At 50.0% G+C, this 18,505-nt stretch overlaps 1 protein-coding gene across 2 annotated transcripts in view; it reads left to right on the plus strand.

Moving 5' to 3' along the window:
• The window catches only part of dhrs7cb (dehydrogenase/reductase (SDR family) member 7Cb), an 81,262-nt gene that overhangs the window by 5,583 nt on the left and 57,174 nt on the right, over positions 1 to 18,505 (plus strand). Inside the window, exon 2 of one of the 2 annotated variants that reach the window (XM_072483077.1) lies at positions 6,675 to 6,862. In XM_072483077.1, the coding sequence (XP_072339178.1) occupies positions 6,709 to 6,862 (154 nt within the window). In that variant the 5' untranslated portion in view covers positions 6,675 to 6,708. The remainder of the gene's footprint in view (positions 1 to 6,674; positions 6,863 to 18,505) is intronic. The other variant, XM_072483076.1, reaches the window with a different exon arrangement.

Here is an 18,505-nt window from a genome sequence, read left to right on the forward strand (position 1 = left end):
AGGAACAGGAGTAGGCCATCTGGCCCCTCAAGCCTGCTCCGCCATTTAATGAGATCATGGCTGATCTTTGTGGACTCAGCTCCACTCTCCGGCCCGTACACCATATCCCCGAATCCCTTTATTCTTTAGAAAGGTATCGATCTTTTTCTTAAAAACGTTTAAAGAAGGAGCCTCAATTGCTTCACTGGGCAAGGAATTCCAGAGATTCACAACCCTTTGGGTGAAGAAGTTCCTCCTACACTCCGTCCTTAATCTACCTCCCCTTATTTTGAGGCTATGCCCCCTAGTTCTGCTTTCCCTGACCAGTGGAAACAACCTGCCCGCATCTATCCTATCTATTCCCTTCATTATTTTATATGTTTCAATAAGATCCCCCCGCATCCTTCTAAACTCCAATGAGTACAGTCCCAGTCTACTCAACCTCTCGTCATAATCTAGTCCCCTCAAATCTGGGATCAACCTAGTGAATCTCCTCTGCACTCCCTCCAGTGCCAATATGTCCTTTCTCAGGTAAGGAGACCAAAACTGAACACAATACTCCAGATGTGGCCTCACCAACACCCTATACAATTGCAGCATAACCTCACTAGTCTTGAACTCCATCCCTCTGGCAATGAAAGACAAAACTTGATTAGCCTTCTTAATCACCTGTTGCACCTGCACACCAACTTTTTGCGACTCGTGCACCAGCACACCCAGGTCCCTCTGCACAGCAGCATGTTTTAACATCTTACCGTTTAAATAATAATCCATTCTGCTGTTATTCCTCCCAAAATGGATAGCCTCACACTTGGCAACATTGAATTCCATCTGCCAGACCCTAGCCCATTCACCTAACCTATCCAAATCCTTCTGCAGACTTCCGGTATCCTCTGCACGTTTTGCTTTACCACTCATCTTAGTGTCGTCTGCAAACTTTGACACATTGCACTTGGTCCCCAACTCCAAATCATCTGTGTAAATTGTGAACAACTGCGGGACCAACACTGATCCTTGAGGGACCCCACTAGTTACAGGTTGCCAACCAGAGAAACACCCATTTATCCCCACTCTCTGCTTTCTGTTAGTTAACCAACCCTCTACCCATGCTACCACTTTACCCTCAATGCCATGCATCTTTAGTTTATGCAGCAACCTTTTGTGTGGCACCTTTTCAAAAGCTTTCTGGAAATCCAGATATACCACATCCATTGGCTCCCCGTTATCTACTGCACTGGTAACGTCCTCAAAAAATTCTACCAAATTAGTCAGACACGACCTACCCTTTGTGAACCCATGCTGCGTCTGCCCAATGGGACAATTTCCCTCCAGGTGCCCCGCTATTTCCTCCTTAATGATAGATTCCAGCATTTTCCCTACAACCGAAGTTAAGCTTACCAGCCTATAATTACCCGCTTTCTGCCGACCTCCTTTTCTAAACAGTGGTGTCACGTTTGCTACTTTCCAATCCTCTGGGACCACCCCAGAGTGTAGTGAATTTTGATAAATTATCACTAGTGCGTTTACAATTTCCCTAGCCATCTCTTTTAACACTCTGGGATGCATCCCATCAGGGCCAGGAGACTTGTCTGTCTTTAGCCCCATTAGCTTGCCCAATACTGCCTCCTTAGTGATTACAATCATCTCAAGGTCCTCACCTATCATATCTTTATTTCCATCCGTCACTGGCATGTTATTTGTGTCTTCCACTGTGAAAACTGACCCAAAAAACCTGTTCAGCTCGTCAGCCATTTCCCCGTCTCCTATTATTAAATCTCCCTTCTCATCTTCCAAAGGACCAATATTTACCTTAGCCACTCTTTTTTGTCTTATATATTTGTAGAAGCTTTTACTATCTGCTTTTATGTTCTGAGCCAGTTTACTTTCATAGTCTACCTTACTCTTCTTTATAGCTTTTTTAGTAGCTTTCTGTTGCTTGAGCTGCTTGATATGGGAGCTGGCAGATCCCATTGCGAGCTGCAGCGACCACATCTACAGTAAGTGTTGGCTGCTCGAAGAGCTCCGGCTCAGAGTTGATGAGCTGGAGTCTGAGCTTCAAACACTGAGGCACATCCGGGAGGGGGAGACTTACCTGGACACTGTGTTTCAGGAGGCAGTCACACCTGTCAGAGTAAGTAGTTTAAATCCTGCCAGTGGCCAGGGACAGCAGGGTGTGACTGCAAGTCAGGCAGGTAAAGGGAACCAGCAGTCAGGAACTCAGGAGCCTCAGCCCTTGACTCTGTCCAACAGGTATGAGGCACTTGCTCCCTGTGTGGATGGCGAACAGGGTTGCAGGAAGGATGAGTCAGCTGACCAAGGCACCATGGTTCAGCAGGCCATTCAAGGGGAGGGAGTAAATAGGCAAGTTGTAGTTGTAGGGGATTCTATTATCAGGGGGATAGATAGTATCCTTTGTGAGCAGGATAAAGAGTCCCGCATGGTATGTTGCCTGCCCGGTGCTAGGGTTCATGACATCTCTGACTGGCTTGAAAGGATACTGGAGAGGGAGGGGGAGGATCCAGTTGTTGTGGTCCATGTCAGTACCAACAACATAGGCAAGTCTAGGAATGAGGACCTGTTTAGAGATTATAAAGAGCTAGGATTCAAATTAAAAAAACAGGTCCTCAAGGGTCATAATCTCCGGATTACTGCCTGAGCCACGTGCAAATTGGCATAGGGAGGCAAGAATAAGGGAAGTTAACACGTGGCTGAAAGAGTAGTGTGGGAATGAGGGGTTCCTTTTCATGGGACACTGGCATCAGTTTTTGGGACAGGGGGGACCTATACCGTTGGGATGTTCTCCACCTGAACCGAGCTGGGACCAGTGTTCTGGCGAAAAGAGTAAATAGGGTGGTCACTAGGACTTTAAACTAAAGATTGGGGGGGAAGGGAAAGTCAGGGAACCAAGAGGTGAAGTAATCAGCGGGGAGCGTAGCTGCTTAGGAATACAAAAAAAACACGAACAGACAAAACTCAAGAGTGGTTACGATTGTCCCCATCCCACAAAATATGACACAGTGTATGGAAAGGCTCAGTAAACCAAGGTCCACCACACTAAGAAAACAAAAAGGGATGGTCAATAGAGAATTAAAGGCGCTATATTTAAATGCGCGCAGTGTACGGAACAAGGTAGATGAGCTTGTGGCCCAGATTGTGACTGGCAGGTATGATGTGGTAGGCATCACAGAGACATGGTTGCAGGGGGTTCAGGACTGGCATTTAAACATCCAGGGATTCACAACCTATCGAAAAGACAGAGAGGTGGGCATGGGGGGCGGAGTTGCTTGTTAATTAGGAATGAAATTAAATCAATAGCACTAAACGACATAGGGTCAGATGATGTGGAGTCTGTGTGGGTAGAGTTGAGGAACCACAAAGGCAAAAAAACCATAATGGGAGTTATGTACAGGCCTCCTAACAGTGGTCAGGACCAGGGGCACAAAATGCACCACAAAATAGAAAGTGCATGTCAGAAAGGCAAGGTCACAGTGATCATGGGGGACTTCAATATGCAGGTGGACTGGGTAAATAATGCTGCCAGTGGACCCAAGGAAAGGGGATTCATTGAATGTTTACAGGAGGGCTTTTTGGAACAGCTTGTGATGGAGCCCACGAGGGAACAGGCCATTCTGGACTTAGTGTTATGTAATGAGCCAGACTTGATTAAAGATCTTAAAGTAAGGGGGCACTTAGGAGGCAGTGATCATCATATGGTAGAATTCAATCTCCAATTTGAAACAAAGAAGGTAGAATTAGATGTAAAAGTGTTACAGTTAAATAAAGGTAACTACAGGGGCATGAGGGAGGAACTGACGAAAATCGACTGGGAGCAGAGCCTAGTGGGAAAGACAGTAGAACAGCAATGGCAGGAGTTTCTGGGAGTAATTGAGGACACAGTACAGAGGTTCATCCCAAAGAAAAGAAAGGTTATCAGAGGGGGGATTAGGCAGCCATGGCTGACAAAGGAACTTAGGGAATGCATCAAAGCAAAAGGGAAAGCCTATAATGTGGCAAAGAGTAGTGGGAAGTCAGAAGATTGGGAAGGCTACAAAAACAAACAGAGGATAACAAAGAGAGAGATAAGGAAAGAGAGGATTAAATTTGAAGGTAGGCTAGCCAGTAACATTAGGAATGATAGTAAAAGTTTCTTTAAATACATTAAAAACAAACAGGAGGCAAAAGTTGACATTGGGCCGCTCCAAAATGACGCTGGTAATTTTGTGATGGGAGACAAGGAAATAGCTGAGGAACTGAATAAGTACTTTGCGTCAGTCTTCACAGTAGAAGACATGAGTAATATCCCAACAATTCCGGAGAGTCAGGGGGCAGAGTTGAATATGGTAGCCATCACAAAGGAGAAAGTGCTAGAGAAACTAAGAGGTCTAAAAATTGATAAATCTCCGGGCCCAGATGGGCTACATCCTAGAGTTCTAAAGGAGATAGCTGAAGAAATAGTGGAGGCGTTAGTTATGATCTTTCAAAAGTCACTGGAGTCAGGGAAAGTCCCAGAGGATTGGAAAATCGCTGTTGTAACCCCCCTGTTCAAGAAGGGAACAAGGAAAAAGATGGAAAATTATAGGCCAATTAGCCTAACCTCGGTTGTTGGCAAGATTCTAGAATCCATTGTTAAGGATGAGATTTCTAAATTCTTGGAAGTGCAGGGTCGGATTAGGACAAGTCAGCATGGATTTAGTAAGGGGAGGTCGTGCCTGACAAACCTGTTAGAGTTCTTTGAAGAGATAACAAATAGGTTAGACCAAGGAGAGCCAATGGATGTTATATATCTTGACTTCCAAAAGGCCTTTGATAAGGTGCCTCACGGGAGACTGCTGAGTAAAATAAGGGCCCATGGTATTCGAGGCAAGGTACTAACATGGATTGACGATTGGCTGTCAGACAGAAGGCAGAGAGTTGGGATAAAAGGTTCTTTTTCGGAATGGCAACGAGTGGTGTCCCGCAGGGTTCAGTGTTGGGGCCACAGCTGTTCTCTTTATATATTAACGATCTAGATGACGGGACTGAGGGCATTCTGGTTAAGTTTGCCGATGATACAAAGATAGGTGGAGGGGCAGGTAGTATGGAGGAGGTGGGGAGGCTGCAGAAAGATTTAGACAGTTTAGGAGAGTGGTCCAAGAAATGGCTGATGAAATTCAACGTGGGCAAGTGCGAGGTCTTGCACTTTGGAAAAAAGAATAGAGGCGTGGACTATTTTCTAAACGGTGACAAAATTCATAATGCTGAAGTGCAAAGGGACTTGGGAGTCCTAGTCCAGGATTCTCCAAAGGTAAACTTGCAGGTTGAGTCCGTAATTAAGAAAGCAAATGCAATGTCATCTATCTCAAGAGGCTTGGAATATAAAAGCAGGGATGTACTTCTGAAGCTTTATAAAGCATTAGTTAGGCCCCATTTAGAATACTGTGAGCAATTTTGGGCCCCACACCTCAGGAAGGACATACTGGCACTGGAGCGGGTCCAGCAGAGATTCACACGGATGATCCCAGGAATGGCTTCAGAAGTACATCCCTGCTTTTATATTCCAAGCCTCTTGAGATAGATGAACGTCTGAGGATCCTGGGATTATATTCATTGGAGTTTAGGAGGTTGAGGGGAGATCTAATAGAAACTTACAAGATAATGAATGGCTTAGATAGGGTGGATGTAGGGAAGTTGTTTCCATTAGCAGGGGAGACTAGGACCCGGGGGCACAGCCTTAGAATAAAAGGGAGTCACTTTCGAACAGAGATGAGGAGAAATTTCTTCAGTCAGAGAGTGGTGGGTCTGTGGAATTCATTGCCATGGAGGGCGGTGGAGGCCGGGACGTTGAGTGTCTTTAAGACAGAAGTTGATAAATTCTTGATTTCTCGAGGAATTAAGGGCTATGGAGAGAGAGCGGGTAAATGGAGTTGAAATCAGCCATGATTGAATGGTGGAGTGGACTCGATGGGCCGAATGGCCTTACTTCCGCTCCTATGTCTTATGGTCTTATGGTCCCCTAAAGACTTCCCAGTCCTCTAGTCTCCCACTAATTTCTGCCACTTTGTATGTTTTTTCCTTCAATTTGATACTCTCCCTCACCTCCTTAGATATCCACGGTCGATTTTTCCCCTTTCTACCGTCTTTCTTTTTTGTCGGTATGAACCTTTTCTGAACACTGAAAGATCGCTCGGAAGGTTCTCCACTGTTCCTCAACTGCTTCACCATGAAGTCTTTGCTCCCAGTCTACCTTAGCTAGTTCTTATCTCATCCCATTGTAATCACCTTTGTTTAAGCACAAAACACTAGTGTTTGATTTTACCTTGTCATCCTCCAACTGTATTTTAAATTCCACCATATTGTGGTCGCTCCTTCCAAGAGGATCCCGAACTATGAGATCATTAATCAATCCTGCCTCATTACACAGGACCAGACCTAGGACCGCTTGTTCCCTTGTAGGTTCCATTACATACTGTTCCAGGAAATTATCCCGGACACATTCTATAAACTCCTCCTCAAGGCTGCCTTTACCAACCTGGTTAAACCAATCGACATGTAGATTAAAATCCCCCATGGTGAATTCAAAAGTGCACTAATCACTATTAATTGTAGTTCTGATTATTACTTTTTATTACACCGATTAATGTATTTTCTTTGGTTCTGATTACTGTGTTCATATGATACTGATTTTTTTTTTGAGTATCAATGATTAATATTTGCAGCACTGATTGCTGCTCTTTTGCTAATTGCAGAGAGATGGGTGCTCTGGCTTTATTGAGCCTTCCATTACTGGTGGCTGGGATTGCTGGCATTGCTTACATTTACAAGAGAATAATGCAACTGATGTCCAAATCAGCTGTGCGGAATAAAGTGATCGTGATAACTGACGCCATATCAGGACTTGGCAAAGGTGAGCAATCAATTGTTCTTTGTTTCTTTTGTGAACAGTGCCTGTTTTATTTGAATTCTTCTATAAGTCTACCGTAGATAACAACTTGAAATTACATATGGTGGTGGCTTTAGCGTACTAAATCATCTCAAGGTGTTGCACAGCTGTGTATTGGAAAACATTTGACATCGAATCACATCAGTAGAGATTAACAGGTGATCGAAAGATTGGTCAAAGAGGTAGGCTTCAAGATAGATCTTAGATAAGGAGAAAGGTTAGATAGATGGAAGTACAGAAAGGTTTGGAAAATAATTTCAGAGCTAGGGACCAAGGCAGCTGAGGGCACCGTCTCCAATTATGGAATAATTCAAATTAGAGAGGTGCAAGAGGCCAGAATTAGAGGAGCGCAGACATGATGTAGAGCATCAGGTTAGAAAGGTCGGGAGAAGCGAAGACATGGAAGGATGGGGTGTGATACTCCTAACACAGTCTGGGGCATCTTCATCTGCTAGTTCACTTCTATGTACCTCGGTTTTATGCTTTTCCCCTAGTTGACCCTCTTTTAAAATCTTGATATTTGTTAGGTTTCCCCTGTTGCTTCGCCCAAGTGACTACTACTGCTTTGGAACCTTGAACAGGGAGAGCTAGCAGGCTATTCGCTATGATCACCCAGTTCTGTCATCATTCAATATCCATAATAATAATAATAATCTTTATTATTGTCACAGGTAGGCTTACTTTTCCACTGCAATGAAGTTACTGTGAAAAACCCCTAGTCGCCACACTCCGACACCTGTTCGGGTACACCGAGGGAAAATTCAGAATGTCCAACTCACCGAAAAGCATGTCTTTTGGGACTTGTGTCAAGAAACCAGAGCGCCCGGAGGAAACCCACGCGGACATGGGGAGAATGTGCAGACTCCGCACAGACAGTGACCCAAGCCGGGAATCGAACCCAGGGCCGTGGCGCTATGAAGCAACAGTGCTACCGTGCCGCCCTTCTATTTCTAGCTGCAGTTCCCAAACAAATCTCCTCAAATCAGGAGTACTGAAATAATTCCTAACTTATTCAGAACATCTAACAATATATATTGGGAATCCAGATAACTACATTAATGAGTGCCTTACTTACAAGGCAACCGAGACAACTTTCTATTTATTTCTGGGCCTACATTTATGGGGCGGGATTCTCCGATATCGGCGCGATTTCCGCCGACCGGCGCCAAAAACGGCGCGAATCAGTCCGGCATCGCGCCGCCCCAAAGGTGCGGAGGTCTCCGCATCTTGAGCGGCCGAGCCCTCACCTTGAGGGGCTAGGCCCGAGCCGGACTGATTTCCGCCCCGCCAACTGGCGCGAAACTGACTTTGTCAGGCGGCGCATGCGCGGGAGCGTCAGCGGCCGCTCACGGCATCCCCGTGCATGCGCAGTGGAGGGGGTCTCTTCCGCTTCCGCCATGGTGGAGATCATGGCGAAGGCGGAAGGAAAAGAGTGCCCCCACGGCACGGCCTGCCTGCGGATCGGTGGGCCCCGATCGCGGGCCAGGCCACCGTGGGGGCACCCCCCGGGGCCAGATCGCCCCGCGCCCCCACCAGGATCCCGGAGTCCGCCCACACCGCCGTGTCCCGCCGTCCCAAAGGTGGTTCAATCCACGCCGGCTGGCGTGGGTTGACAGCGGCGGGACTTCGGCCCATCGTGGACCGGAGAATCGCCGGGGGATTCCCGCCAACCTGCGCGGCGCGATTCCCGCCCCTGCCGAATCTCCGGTGGTGGAGAATTCGCGACACGGCGGGGGCGGGATTCACGCCAGCCCCCGGCGATTCTCCAACCCGGTGGGGGGGTCGGAGAATCGCGCCCATGGTCTGCCTGTGTCAGTTTAGCTCAGTTGGTAAAGTTCAAGCTATGATGGTTGAGATATTGGCTGGAGTTCTCATGCCGTTCGCTGACGGTGGAATTCTCTGGTCCCACTGGCAGCACCCCCCACCTGCCTGCAGGTTTCCTGGTCGCCTGGTGTGGTTTCAATGGGAAATTGCATTGACAGTGGTGGGAGCAGAGAATTCTGCTACTAGCGAATGGCATGCTGCCTCCCGCTGCCGGGAAACACGCTGGGAGGCCGGAGAATCCCGTCCATTGGCATTCTGTTATAATTGACACAGGAATGCGACCTAACATCAACCCTTTATTCCCAAGTACATCTCTGACACTTCTCTGTCCCTCTCCACAGTCTTCACCCCATAGCCAATGCTCGCCGGTCAACACTGGCTTCCTTTTATTTACCCAGCAACCACCAACACCTAGCCTTTTAAAAGAAATATGACACGTGACTTACTTATAATCTCATTTCACAGTCACCCTACAATAAATGAACATGTGCAGGTTTTAGGGGAAGGAAAAGACTCAGTTCTAATATCTCAATATGAAATGGTTTGCCAACACTTACTCTTTAGTGTTGCGCATGAAGCAATGACATTAGGATGAAATAATGGGTGGTGGCTGAGCCTGCAGAACTGTACATAGGAGGATGGGGACAAAGGAAGATGAATAGGCCATGTAGCCCATTGTTCCACCATTCACTTAGATAATAGCTAGTCTGACACCTAACTCTGCATGCCCGACTTTTCCCCATATCCCTACAATACTTTAATTAACAAAAATCTATCAACTTCAGATTTAAAATTTCAATCAACTTCAGATTTAAAATTTACAATTGATCTCGCACCAATGGCTATTTGTGGAAGAAAGTTCCAAACTTCTCCTATCTTTTGTGCAGAGACTTTTTCCCTAACTTCACTCCTGAAAGATCTGGTTTAAAATTTTTGACTATGCCCCTTAGTCCTAGACTCTCTAACCAATGGAAATAGTTCGATTCACTTTTCTGTTGCCCTCAATATCCTGGAAACTTCGATCAAATCGCACCTTAGCTTTCTAAATTCTAGGGAATACAACCCTTGTTTGTGTAATTTCTCCTTTTAATTTAACACTTGGAATCCAGGTATCATTCTCTTCGCAATGTTAAACTTCCACCAGCAATGCTGCCTCGCTGTGTCTACAGCAAATTTGGATTTGTGACCAACCATTCCATCATCTAAATCGTTAATAAATATGGTAAATAGTTGAGGTCCCAATACATACTTTTGTGGGACAACTGCTAATCACATTCTGCCAATTAGACCACCTGCTCATTATCCCTACTCTGTTTCCTGCCGCTCAGCCAATTTTCTAACTGGGTCAATAATCTGCCTTCAATATCATAAGCTTCAACTTTAGCTAACAGCCTCTCATGAGGAACTTTATCAAATGCCTTCTGGTAATCCATATAAATATTGGCTGTAGGCATTCCTCTGTCCACATTCTTCATCACATCTTCAAAAAATTCAATCAGGTTTTTCAGGCATGTTGGCTCTCTCTGATCAGCTGAAAATCGTAAAGGTGCTTAGTCATCCTATACTTACTTATAGATTTCAGTGATTTCCTGACAATAGATGTCAGGCTAACTGGTCTATTATTCACTGGTTTTCCTTCCTTGGATTTCTTATATTGTGAAGTGGAGGCACCTTTTACAAATCCAGAGGAAAGGTTCCTGAATTGAGAGTACCTTGGAAGATTATAATTAGGACATCTACAATGTCCTATCCTACTTCCTTTAAAATCCTGGGATAGAAACTAGCTGGTCCTGTAGATTGGTCATTCTTTATTACTATTTTCTTGTTCATGACTGTTATTTTGCTTATGTTAATTTTGGTTCGCCTCTGTGCCTTATATTACCATCCCAGATCAGACCCCAACACTGGTGCGGCACTGGACAAAACCCCAATAGTTTATTTTTAATTTTGCTATTTTTAGTTTTGTGTGACTGAGGAATGGACAACTCGCTCCAAAAGTGATTACACTAAGAAATAGGGATATGACATATTAAAACAAATGATATTACTGATAGAGTATTAACATTTTTAGCATTACACTAGAACATAATTTACAATTACCCCTTAAACAATGCTACTCAACACAATGAAGCCAATCTGCGGAATTTTCCCTGCCAGAAACTAAGTGCTGATGCCGGGACTGAATTGGTGGTGTTCTATGACAGCAGAATTGGCGCCGTTCCCAGATCAATCCACTGACCGTTAAGGGGCTAGCACCAATGCTACGTGGAACACGACTGATTCCAATGAAAAACGGTGTCAGATTCGCTGGATTCAGGATTGGCACTCGATAGGCTGATAAGGTGCACTCCACTCCCCACACACACCATCCCAGCCAACAAGATGGCAGCAAGGAGAGCAGCACTGCGGTTCACCGACACCGAGCTGGAGACCCTACTAGACGCAGTGGAGGAGAGGCGGGCTACCCTGTACCCTGGGATGGGGAGGTGGTTGCCACCTGCCTCCATGCACCGGGCCTGGGTGCAGGTGGGGGAGGTCATAAGCTCTGTGGGCAACACCGCTAGAACCGGCCAGCAGTGCCACAAGAAACTGCATGTCCTCCTTAGGGAGGCCAGGGTGAGTAGGCAGCACTGTGCCCCCGGAACTAACCCCTCTCCCACACACCCGTTACCCACTTCTCCCTACCTGAACCCCCAACATCCACCACCGGCCAGCACCCATACCAACCTCCATGGCCAGCTGCCCTAGCCACGAAGGCCATCAGCCACCCATGCCTTGTGCTGCAGACGTCCGACTATCTAACACTGTGTGTTTTCTGTCTCCCCCCGCCCCCCCCCCCCCCCCCGCCCCCCCCAGGAGAAGGCGGTGCTCAACCGCAGCAGAGCAGTGGGCCCTGGACCTGACTGGTGGGCCCGGGGAGAGGGCAGTCGCTGAGGTGGAGGTCAGCATCAGGCGAGCAATTGAGACTCCGCTGAGTTGAGGTTCTCCATGGCATGTGTGTCACCATTACCCCTCCCCACACACCTGTCCCCCCACCTCCGCTCCAGCACCCCCACACACCCCCACTCTGCCCCCTTCCCCACACACTGCGCCTCCACCACCACCCCAATCCATGGTCCAATCATGTGTCTTGCAGGATCACCTGGCGATGACGCGGGCCCTTCTGGTGTCCCCCGACCCTGACCCCAGCCCCAACCCCATGAGGAGAGCAGTGAGGAGGAGGGGGAGGACACGGACATGAACAGGAGCCCTCGACCCGCAGCCGGAGACACCCCGGAGCACCAGTCATGGGATGACACTGACTTTCTGTCACAGCTGTCTCCAACACACTACACCATCCCAGAGACACTAACCTCTGTTGGGCACCTCAGTGAAGAGGCTCCTGGGGCACTATCTGGTGTGCACCATACACATGTCTGGTCGGCGCCTTTGGCAATGCTGCTGTCACCATTGCCCTTAAGCTGGATCCCCTACAGGATTCCTCCTCCATCCTAGCCCATTCCACCCTCTCTCCTTCCACACCATTGCCTCACCTTCTCCACATTCGGCGCCCAACAGTAATGTAGCAGGTCCGGCAACGCCAATCTCCCTGCTGCTTCTGCCTTTGTAACACGGTCCTCTTAACCCTTGGCACCTTCTCTGCCCATACAAAGTGTTGGGCAGGCTGGGTTGATGTGGACTGCACTTGATGCAGTCTAGCGAGAGACAGATCTCCAACACTTGATAAGATGCAACACAATTTTATTTAACATCTAAACTATTATACATATTCAACTGTGGGTTGACACTATGCTGACTTGACTGGAGACTTGATACTAGCCTAAGCAGACTTACTAGCTACCACATGGTGTTTGCACTGGCCAGCTCACTAACTCTGACTGTCCCAGAGGCTGGTTCCCGAGAGAGCGGGAAAACTGATGCCCTCTGGCTTTATAGTGGTTGTGTCCTGTCTGGTGATTGGCTGCTCTGTTCTGTGTGCTTACTGGTCATCCTGTGTGTCAATCACTGCCTGTCTGCACTCCATTATATACATAGATGTATATTATGACATCTCCCCCCATTTCTTTTTGTTTCTGTTTTGTATTGTGTGTGTGGAGATAATAAATATTAAAGTGCATGTGCGTGTGGATGTGTATATGTGTGTGACTATATACAGAATGTGCTAAAATGACCTTATGTACACAGGAAGGTGTCGCTGGTGCAGATATAGGGCAGATGAAATGGTAAAAAACGATATTTACAGAGGTCAAAACGATAAGATAACACAGTTGTGCAAAAGTTCAGTCTATAAGTTTAGTCTCTGCGGCGGGCGACAAATTCTGGTTGACCACCTCAAGTATGGATCAGGGGCCACCTGCACTTAGATAGGCGGGACTGCCGCCAATGCGGTGGTCGCAGAGGTCGGCAGGATTGCTGGTGGATCGGTGGCCTCGTGGTAGGGCACGTTGGAGGGAGCATTGTGTGAGGCGGGACATCATGGTTGGGTGGCGGGTGTGGAACTCTGCGCAGAGCCCATCTGTTGCGTCGTAGGAAGGAGCCATCAGCCATGCGGATGAGGAACGATCTCAGAGCCACTTGCTTGACCACCACAGCTGTGGCGGACCAGCCACCGTCAGGCAGCTGCATACGAACACGATCAGTTGGGACCAGCTCGAGGAGATCCGTGGCATGAGCGCCGTATGCTGATTTCTGTTGGGCCCGAGACTGCTGCATCTTTTGTATGACCGTGAGGTGGTCAAGGTCTGGAACATGGATGGCTGGAACCGTGGTTCGCAGAGTGCGGTTCATGAGCATCTGCGTGGGAGACAACCCAGTGGACAGCGGGGATGCTCTGTATGCCAGCAGCGCCAGGTTGACGTCGGAGCCTGAGTCTGCAGCCTTGCATAGTAATTTCTTGACGATATGGACCCCTTTTTCAGCCTTCCCTTTTGACTGTGGGTAGTGGGGGCTGGAGGTTACATGACGAAAGTTGTATAGGCAGGCAAAATCAGACCATTCCTGGCTGTAAAAAGAGGGACCGTTGTCACTCATCACTGGTATCCCATGCCTGGCAAACGTTTCTTTGCATGCTTTAATCACCGCCTTCGACGTGAGGTCGGACAGTTTCACCACTCCTGGGTAATTGTGAACCCGGCGGGGTTGTGCTTCGCATGGTGGTAGGGGTTTACAAGGCTGGTCCTGGGAGGAAAACCTTTGCATGTCATCACAGTATGTACAGGGTTTTTTTGTTTTGCACTATTTACAGTAGTCGTAAGGGGGAAAAGAAAAAAAGTTCTCGTTAAAGTCCACAACATTGTAGTGTTACATCGATGCCACGAGTCGGTCGGGCGGTCTGGTCGTCCTTGTCGATCGCCTCGGCCCCGGTGGTGGTGCTTGTTCCAGTGTTGTCGTCTCCGGGAGCCTTACGGTTTCTGCTTCAGCTTCACTTCTGGTCGGACCTGGGAGGAGGACCGATCCTCCCGGGAAGGGGGCGGTGGCGGGGTGCGCCGGTGGCAGGGAGGGGGTGATTGGTGTCGGGGGGGTGTGCGTGTTGCCGGCGGGCGCCAGATCTCGCAGGGAGACCGTGTCCTGTCGGCCGTCGGGGTACTCCACGTAAGCGTACTGCGGGTTCGCGTGGAGGAGGTGAACCCTCTCGACCAACGGGTCCGACTTGTGCGCCCGCACATGTTTTCGGAGCAAGATGGGTCCTTGGACCGCCAGCCAGGTCGGCAGCGACGTTCCAGAGGAGAACTTCCTGGGGAAGACAAGGAGGCGCTCATGAGGCGTTTGGTTAGTGCTAGTACACAGTAGCGACCGGATGGAGTGGAGAGCGTCCGGGAGGACCTCCTGCCACCGTGAAACTGGTAGGTCCCTGGACCGTAGGGCCAGTAGGACGGTCTTCCAGACCGTGCCGTTCTCCCTCTCTACTTGCCCGTTCCCCCGGGGGTTGTAGCTGGTCGTCCTGCTCGAGGCTATACCGTTGCTGAGCAGGAACTGGCGCAGCTCGTCACTCATGAAGGAGGACCCCCTGTCGCTGTGGACGTATGCGGGGCAACCGAACAGTGTGAATATGGGGTTAAGGGCTTTAATGACTGTGGCCGCTGTCATGTCAGGGCAGGGGATGGCGAAGGGGAAACGGGAGTACTCGTCCACCACATTCAGGAAGTATGTGTTGTGGTCGGTGGAGGGGAGGGGCCCTTTGAAATCCAGACTAAGGCGTTCAAAGGGATGGGAAGCCTTGATCAGGTGTGCACCATCCGGCCTGAAAAAGTGCGGTTTGCACTCTGCGCAGATGTGGCAGTTCCTTGTGACTGTACGGACCTCCTCCACAGAGTAGGGGAGGTTGCGGGACTTTATAAAGTGGTAGAACCGAGTGACCCCCGGGTGGCAGAGGTCCTCGTGGAGGGTTTGGAGGCGGTTAATTTGTGCGTTGGCACATGTGCCGCGGGATAGGGCATCGGACGGCTCGTTCAGCTTTCCGGGACGGTACAGGATCTCATAGTTGAAGGTGGAGAGCTCGATCCTCCACCTTAAGATCTTGTCGTTTTTAATTTTGCCCCGCTGTGCATTATCGAACATGAAGGCTACCGACCGTTGGTCCGTGAGGAGAGTGAATCTCCTGCCGGCCAGGTAATGCCTCCAATGTCGCACAGCTTCCACTATGGCTTGGGCTTCCTTTTCCACTGAGGAGTGGCGGATTTCTGAAGCGTGGAGGGTTCGGGAGAAAAAAGCCACGGGTCTGCCCGCTTGGTTAAGGGTGGCCGCTAGAGCTACATCAGAGGCGTCGCTCTCGACCTGGAAGGGGAGGGACTCGTTGATGGCGCGCATCGTGGCCTTTGCGATATCCGCTTTGATGCGGCTGAAGGCCTGGCAAGCCTCTGTCGACAGAGGGAAGGTCGTGGTCTGTATTAGGGGGCGGGCCTTGTCTGCGTACTGGGGGACCCACTGGGCGTAATATGAAAAGAACCCCAGGCAGCGTTTTAGGGCTTTTGAGCAGTGAGGGAGGGGAAATTCCATGAGGGGGCGCATGCGTTCGGGGTCGGGGCCTATTATCCCATTGCGCACTACATATCCCAAGATGGCTAGCCGGTTTGTGCTAAAAACGCACTTGTCCTCGTTGTATGTGAGGTTCAAGGCTTCAGCGGTCTGGAGGAATTTTTGGAGGTTGGCGTCGTGGTCCTGCTGATCGTGGCCGCAGATGGTTACGTTGTCGAGATACGGGAACGTGGCCTGCAACCCGTGTTGATCAACCATTCGGTCCATCTCTCGTTGGAAGACCGAGACCCCGTTTGTGACGCCAAATGGGACCCTTAGGAAGTGGTATAATCGCCCGTCTGCCTCGAAGGCTGTGTACTTGCGGTCACTTGGGCGGATGGGGAGCTGATGGTAGGCGGACTTGAGGTCCACGGTGGAGAAGACCTTATATTGGGCAATCCGATTGACCATGTCGGATATGCGGGGGAGATGGTACGCATCTAGTTGTGTGTACCTGTTGATGGTCTGGCTATAGTCTATGACCATCCTTTGCTTCTCCCCTGTCTTTACTACTACCACCTGTGCTCTCCAGGGACTATTGCTGGCCTGGATTATGCCTTCCTTCAGTAGCCGCTGGACTTCGGACCGAATGAATGTCCGGTCCTGGGTGCTGTACCGTCTGCTCCTAGTGGCGACGGGTTTGCAATCCGGGGTGAGGTTTGCAAACAAGGATGGGGGCTCAACCTTGAGGGTTGTGAGGCCGCAGATAGTGAGTGGGGGTATTGGGCCGCCGAATTGGAAGGTTAGGCTCTGCAGATTGCACTGGAAGTCTAATCCCAGTAATGTGGGCGCGCAGAGTTGGGGAAGGACGTAGAGCCTGTAGTTTTTAAACTCCCTCCCTTGCACCGTTAGGGTCACTATGCAGAAGCCTTTAATCTGTACGGAGTGGGATCCTGCAGCTAGGGAAATCTTTTGCGCACTGGGACGGATGGTCAAAAAACAGCGTCTTACCTTGTCGGGGTGGATGAAGCTTTCTGTGCTCCCGGAGTCGACCAGGCATGGTGTCTCGTGCCCGTTTATCAGCACCGTTGTTGTCGTCGTCTGGAGCGTCCGGGGCCGTGCTTGGTCCAGCGTCATTGAGGCCAGACGTGATCGTAGTGCTTGAGCGTCTTCCTCGAACCCCATGGAGCCGTCGACACTGGGGTCCGTTGTTGCCGTCCAAGATGGCGGCGGGGGTGGACAAAATGGCCGCCCCCATGCGTCGCACAGGTCTGGGGGGTCCCAAGATGGCGGCGCTCCTCCTCCCCTCGTGGTGGCCGGGACCCAAAATGGCGGCGCCTGCGGGTCGCACATGGGGCGCTGGGGGGGTTGGGGAGCGTTAGAAACGCGCAGGACTCCTTGTTCTCCGGGGACAGCGGCGACCTCCCGGGACCGGCACACAGCCGCGAAATGGCCCTTTTTCCCGCAGCTCTTACAAATCGCTGCGCGGGCCGGGCAGCGCTGCCGGGGGTGTTTCGCCTGGCCGCAGAAATAGCAGCGGGCTCCCCCGGGACGACTTGGCGTCTGAACCGCGCAAGCCTGTGGGGTGGGGGGGGGGGGGGGTTTGTCGCGACGGGGGTACACGGCGCCCAAGGGGCTGCCGCGGGGTCGGGGCCGTAGGCGCGGGCGTTTCGCGCGGCCACATCCAGGGAGGCTGCAAGGGCCCGTGCCTCTGAGAGTCCTAGCGACTCTTTTTCTAAAAGTCTTTGGCGGATTTGGGAAGAGTTCATACCAGCCACAAAAGCATCGCGCATTAACATGTCCGTGTGCGACTTCCGGGTGCGGCGATGACCAGCTGAGTCGCACGTTTCGGCAGCTCCCGGTGGAACGGACTTTTGGGCTCTTAATAAGAGCCCCAACGGCAATTTTAACGGCTAAAAGTACTGTGCGGTGAACCAGAAGGGACTCCCCCCTGAATACAGATGAAAAAAGGAGAGGAAGGTGGCCGGATTGCGGTGGATCCTTTAGAGCAGCGGCAAGGAAGGCAAGCAAAAACCAAGATGGCGTCGGAAGGTGGCAGTTTAATATGGGGCCCTGAACAACACGAGTTTTTGAAACGCTGCGTGGAAGAACTCAAAAAGGAAATGAAGAAGGAGCTGTTGGCCCCGATATTACAGGCGATCGAAGGGCTAAAGGAGGAGCAAAAGACCCAGGAGCGGGAGCTTCGGGTCGTGAAGGCAAAGGCTGCCGAGAATGAGGACGACATACAGGGCCTGGTGGTGAAGACGGAGATGCACGAGGCACACCATAAACGATGTGTGGAAAGGCTGGAGGCGCTGGAGAACAACGCGAGGAGGAACAACCTAAGGATTCTTGGTCTTCCTGAAGGTGCGGAGGGAGCGGACGTCGGGGCATATGTGAGCACGATGCTGCACTCGTTAATGGGAGCGGAGGCCCCGGCGGGTCCGCTGGAGGTGGAGGGAGCATACCGAGTGATGGCGCGAGGACCGAGAGCAGGAGAAATTCCTAGAGCCATAGTGGTGAGATTCCTCCGTTTTAAGGACAGAGAGATGGTCCTTAGATGGGCAAAGAAAACTCGGAGCAGTAAGTGGGAGAGCGCGGTGATCCGCGTATACCAAGACTGGAGTGCGGAGGTGGTGAGAAGGAGGGCGAGTTTTAATCGGGCCAAGGCGGTGCTTCACAAAAAGAAGATAAAATTCGGAATGCTGCAACCGGCAAGACTGTGGGTCACATATCAAGGGAGGCACCACTACTTTGAGACGGCGGATGCGGCGTGGACTTTTATCGTGGAAGAAAAATTGGAATGAGCGGGTTATTAAAAAAAGAACG

This window comes from Scyliorhinus torazame, chromosome 18 (genome assembly GCF_047496885.1).
Source record: "Scyliorhinus torazame isolate Kashiwa2021f chromosome 18, sScyTor2.1, whole genome shotgun sequence".
Taxonomy (NCBI): domain Eukaryota; kingdom Metazoa; phylum Chordata; class Chondrichthyes; order Carcharhiniformes; family Scyliorhinidae; genus Scyliorhinus; species Scyliorhinus torazame.